The following is a 6,363-nucleotide window of genomic DNA, read 5'->3' on the forward strand; positions in this document are numbered from 1 at the left end:
AACAACTTCAACAATAATCACCAGTTTTACGGTAAGTACTTAACTGAGACAGTTCCAGCGAGTCAATACCCGAGTACTTGAGCGTGTGAATTTTGGTCTGTGTGGGCAGGCACGCATTTAGAATTGCAAAGAAAGTCTCATATTAGAAATGTGTTTTATCTTATTGCCAAATACGTTGCGCTAAGGGACCCAGTTGGCAATGACCTTGAGAGTTTTCTGATAATGATGCCAATGTACTGAGCTTCGTATGAAGACAGTGACTGAGGGCTTTTGCAAACATAATGTGCATACATACATACATGCATTCAAGCATGTACATAAAAATACATATTTACCTGTATAAGCATAAATACACGAATGTTTATACATTATATATATATATATATATATATATATATATATATATATATATATATATATATATACATATATATACCAGCCAAATTCCCCGCGCGTTGCTGCGGGCAAATGATCATTTTAATTTTGATAGAATTTGTGGAGAAAAGTTACACGTATCAATATAACTCAATGGAAAAGTTAACACAAATGAAATGTTAAAAAAGTAAGAATATGATTCATTTTGGGGAGGGAGACGCCCTTTGGAAATAGAATATATTCGGCCGTAATAGAAGAATTGAACGAACTTTATATTATATGTAAACTAAAATATATTACCGCCCGCGACAAAGTAAATAGAAATAACCAACATTTAAACATTTGGTAAAATTATACAATCATTTTACATTTACATGCTTTCATCTTACAATGACTATCATAGTTTGTGGCAACATTAATTTTACAAATATAAATAATAATTATGAATACATACAATGGTTTGTTCAATCATAATAATTTTTCTCACCAAAATGCCAATTGTTTAAGGGGGAACTACAGTAGTGGCGTATTACCACACCAAACGCCTTTAACCCTTCACCCTAGCTAAAATAGAAAAAATGGAAATTAAATGTATTTATCCAAGTACCTGTAGTGATAGGGTATCAGAATATATATTGTTATGTGGGTCTATCTCCAAAACCCTAGGAGGAGTTCGTGAACAAACAAACAGACAGACAGACAGAAGCTGCTTTATTATAGTATATATATATATATATATATACATATATATATATATTATATATATATATTTATATATATATTTATATATGTATTTATATGTATTTATATGTATACATATATTTATATATACATATATATACACACACACATATATATTTATATATATAAATATATATACATATATATATATATATATATATATATATATATATATATATATATATACACGTCGGGAATAAATTACCTACTTCTGAGTCTCGTGTTTTCTACGTTTCCACCATTATGATTCCCGGACTCCAGCATTTTCCGTGCATATATATATTTATATATACGTATGTATACACACACGCACACACACACACACACATACACATATATATATATATATATATATATATATATATATACACACATATATATATATATATTCAGGTAATAAGAAACTTTCGAAATATTTCATATACAAATTAGCTAAAGTTGAATGGGAAATAGACAGGAAAATACAATTCTTGGACATACTTGTCACTAGGTTTCCGGATCAATTGTCCTTCACAGTATACCAAAAAACCCACACACACTAGCAGCTATTTAAATTTCTTCAGTTACCATCCGGATAAAATTAAATACAGTGTTGCTTCATGACTCTTTCTAAGAGCTTTTAGGATTTGCAACCCACAACATCTAGATACAGAGTTAGATTTAGTATACCTACAACTCTCAGAATTAGGGTATCCGTTTTGTTTTTTATTGAAAGCACTCAGTAAGGCTAAAATCAGTTTTTATAAAGAAATCCTAATCCCACAAATAAGTACATATGGGATAACATTTGTATCACTTTACCATACAATGAATTTATCAACACCGCCTCTAAAGTACTACCCAAAGATCAAGTTAAATTCACTTTTAATTGTCCCGATAGTTTGTTTAAGAAGGTAGTAAATGTCCACAAAAGAACCAAGGTGAATAAAAATCCAGTAGTTATGAAATACCATATCAAGACTGTGAAGATGTATACTGGAATCAAATAGGACGTGACCTCAACACAAGATTTAAAGAACACAAAAATTAAGTGAAATATTCCCGAGGAAATTCGGCAGCGTTTCTTCACACCTACCATATGGGCCATCGAATTGATTGGGACAATTCAGCCATCCTTTTTAAGTCTCATTGTAGTTTCCGGAAGAAAATTGTAGAATCCTCTTATATAAAACATTGCATCACATCTTTAGCAGTCAATAAATTATCAACTGTCACAGGACCGGAACCAAACAGCTATCGGTCACTCCACTCTGGTTATGTTACTTGAGCCTTCTATCCCCTTTCCTCATTGTATACCACCTCTCTGTATATGTATTATACTACCCCACCTTATGTAATTATCTACTGAAGAGGGCCACAGAAAGTGGTCGAAATATACAGATGTATTAATTTCTAATCTTATTTTCCGATAGTGGGAGACTAGTCTTATATATATGTACAATACATACATACATACATATATATATATATATATATATATATATATATATATATAATGTGTGTGTGTGTGTCTGTGTGTGTGTGTGTGTGTGTGTGTGTGTGTGTGTGTGTGTGTGTGTGTGTGTGTGTGTGTGTGTGTGTGTGTGTGTGTGTGTGTGTGTGTGTGTGTGTGTGTGTGTGCATATAATTGATCATTGAATGTCATTAAACAAAAGTATGAAACAGAATTTAACTCTTAGCTCCCAGGCGATGGGAAATTGTTTTTAGATATTTATCCTGGCTGCCACCAGTCGATTCTATTCATCCAAGGAACTCCCCGCTGTTGACGGGTTAGACAGAAAATGGTTTAGTCACGAATTAGTGTACATTAACTCGACAATACACATTTCTAATGATAATGTTTATGTTTACCTATGTTCACTTTTTCTTTCAGACTCAAAGAGAGAAAGGAAAACTGAGGTCTTTGAAACCTTCTTCTTGAGTGTCCGATATGTCGAATTCCTATAACATCACACATACCCAGTTGAGGTCCATAATGGTGGACGCCAAGGCACCCAACATCCAAAAGTTCCTGCCCTTCATCAACTCCACTATGCGCAAGTTCAACATAACAACGCCTCTCCAGCAGGCCCACTTTCTCGCCCAGGTAGGTCACGAGTGCGGGAGCTTCAACTACTTGGTCGAGAGCCTCAACTACAGCGCGGCTGGACTCAGGAAGATCTTCCCCAAGCACTTTAAGACCAATGCTGAGATGGAGAGCTTTGCAAGAAAACCGGAGAAGATTGCCAACCGCGTCTACTCCAACCGCCTTGGCAACGGCAGTGAAGAGAGTGGCGATGGATGGAAGTACAGGGGTCGTGGGATGATTCAACTGACGGGGAAGGACGTATACCGGGAATTCGCCTCAGCGTCTGGATCTCAGGTCCTCTCCGACCCCGACAGGTTAGCCACCGACCCTCGGTTGTGCGCTGAATCGGCGGGCTGGTTCTGGAAAAGGGCCAACCTCAACCAGCTGGCTGACAAAGACGACGTGGAGGCTGTGACACGCAGAATCAATGGTGGCGTCAATGGCTTGGATGACAGGAAGGCTTACCTCAGGAGGTCCAAGCTGGCACTTGGCATTACACGTTAGGTAGTAAAAGGCTAAGATGAAATAAAATACTGCCAAACAAATAAAACAAAAATAAGATAAAATAGAATAAAATGAAATAAAGTAAAATTAGAAAGAATTAGATAAAGTCAAATAAAACAAACTTAAACAAGATAAAGTACAAATTAATAAGATGAACTGAAATAAAATAGAATAAAATAAAACAAAATGGAAAAATAAAAATAAAATAAAGCAAAATAAAATGAAACATAATAAGGTAGAAAAAAATGAATTGATAAAAGTAGAATATAAGCAACTAGGGAAAGAGTACCTGTTATAACTAGAACCTAAAGCACAACTTGTATTTAACCAATAACCTCATTACTACATACTACTGTATATGTATGATATATGTAATGTGTATGCACTGTATATGTAGGCATATATATTTCTTTCTTTTCTTCCTTTTCTCTAATCTTGCTGCCAAATGCGCTAAATGCAACTATTAGTATATCTCTGTGTCCTACAGCACTGCTCAAGGATGAGAATATAAATGACAAATTACAGTCAATAACAATATTAATGTGTTATTTACCAGAATCCAGCTCTGAAATTTGATCAGGAATATACTCGTAAGTGGGGGTGGGGTATATCAAGACAACAGGGCAGAACTCGTAGTAATGGATTTAAATTGGACAAATTTAGGTTTATAAAGAAAATAGGGATGACGTGGTTTGAAACACAATGGCAAAAGCCGACAAGACTGTGAGAATCAACACCGTGTGAGATCGAAACCTTTATTGGTACGACGTAACAAGCGAAACGTCGTACCAATAAAGGTTTCGATCTCACACGGTGTTGATTCTCAAAGACGTGGTTTACCAACAGATTGGTTAACGAATGGAATAGACTAAGTAACAATGTAGTGAGATTGATTTTTTAAAGAAATGATTGGATAACTTTATGGATAGGGATGAAAGGAGGTAAGGGAAATGGAACTGCTCAGTGTAGGCCTTATGGTCTCTTGCGGTCTCCTCAATTCTTATGTTATGTTTCACTCACACGCCGATGCCAATCCACACAGTTTCTCCGATCAAGCTTCCATGTAGCTACCCTTCCCATTCCAAACAACTCTCGACAGGATCGGTCGAATTACTCCCCTCCACCAATCCACCGAGGTCTGTGTCTTAGAGGGCGTTTAGACGGTCTAACGTTCGTCGAACGCGGTTCGACAGACACGTGTTTAAAGTTATGTGTGAACGTGTGAACGGGGGTATTTGGGGGTTAACCAACGTCTTCGACAACCAAATACCCCGTTCACACGTTCACACATCACTTTAAACACGTGTCTGTCGAACCGGGGCTGACGTTCGCATATTAAGCTAATAACAGGCCTTCATTGAGTCTTACGGCAAAACCGGTATATCTCCAAAGGCCCTTGATACCAAAGACATAAGACATCTCTAAATCAGTATTCAGTGCCTGTAGGTATTGGAAACGTAGATTTTTTCCACATATACCAATTGAAAGAACTATAAATAAAGAACAATATGTATTCTCCTTTAGAGTAGAGTGGGAATTGAAATAACAAATATGATGAATAGGCTGGGTCAATCATGCTGACTGTACAAATAGCGTGAACTTCGCCCAACTGATAAACAATAAAGATCCAGGGGAAAAAAAAAACACTCGCAGATAGTTCTAATAAAGCTTCATTGGTTGGACAACATGAGGAATTGGGCAAAGGCCTTATGCAATCTATGTGTCGTGCGTGTGTGTGTGTGTGTGTGTGTGTGTGTGTGTGTGTGTGTGTGTGTGTGTGTGTGTGTGTGTGTGTGTGTGTGTGTGTGTGTGTGTGTGTCTAAGAGAGAGGGTGGATAGATGAGTTTGTGAGTGAATGAACATTAAAAACTTTGAAAGTATTTTTTGTTTTGTGAGACCGCCGCGCTATTTCCCAGGTAGACCCCCACCCTCTCATTTTTTTTATTTATTTTTTTTTTTGTAAGTCTTGTAAAAAACGGATATTTCTCATAATGTTCAACTATGCAATGCAGGTTGCAATTTTGACTTTTTCGCCTTTCGTTATTGTCAAAACAGTATCAAGTATTGTGAAATTATAATCTAATCATTTATGAATTGGTATTACTTATATCCACAATTACTTTGCCTGAGGAGAACTGCAAAGTTATGCTAAATGTGGTTAAGGTATGCAACTCAACCTATACAGTTGTTTGGTAAATCGTAGTTGATGTTGCCCTGAGCAAATAGTCACCCCTCAATTGTTTCGTTTTCTTTGAATACTATTATCGTTCTCTATCACACCTACTGATTATGCAGACATTGAATTCTTCAGACTCTTCATCGATTTAGACCTTTTCTTATATTTTAGATAAGGACATATTTCTAACTCCATGTGTTTTGCATACGTTTTACGTGCTATGATTATTTTTTACAATATGTCATGGGTTAAGTTGGACTTTGCTGGTTTGGGCTGGGTTGAAATAGGGTTTGGTGAAGTTAAGCTAGATTAGGTTGTATTAGGTTATGTTAGGTTCAGGTTAGGGTTAGGTCAGGTTCGATTAGGTCTGGAAAGCTATCCTAACTCGGTAGAGGACCCATTTGGAATGAATTCTGCTCTTGTCCAAGATACAGCTAAATCAGGCGACACAAAAAAAATTACTCTGAATGGCAGAAGTTTGCCTTCTTCATTGGCGCCT

The 6,363-nt window shown here is 36.2% G+C and overlaps 1 protein-coding gene across 1 annotated transcript in view; it reads left to right on the forward strand.

Moving 5' to 3' along the window:
• Positions 1–4,231, forward strand: part of LOC143018406 (glycosyl hydrolase family 19 domain-containing protein HI_1415-like) — a 4,299-nt gene extending 68 nt beyond the window's left edge. The window contains exons 1-2 of the mRNA XM_076173763.1: positions 1–31; positions 2,990–4,231. The exon at positions 1–31 is cut by the window's left edge and continues 68 nt beyond it. Of these exons, the coding sequence (XP_076029878.1) occupies positions 3,047–3,688 (642 nt within the window). The 5' untranslated portion in view covers positions 1–31; positions 2,990–3,046 and the 3' untranslated portion in view covers positions 3,689–4,231. The remainder of the gene's footprint in view (positions 32–2,989) is intronic.
• Positions 4,232–6,363: the final 2,132 nt, after the last annotated feature.

The sequence above is a fragment of the Oratosquilla oratoria genome, chromosome 34 (assembly GCF_046742065.1).
Source record: "Oratosquilla oratoria isolate Oo_2021 chromosome 34, ASM4674206v1, whole genome shotgun sequence".
Taxonomy (NCBI): domain Eukaryota; kingdom Metazoa; phylum Arthropoda; class Malacostraca; order Stomatopoda; family Squillidae; genus Oratosquilla; species Oratosquilla oratoria.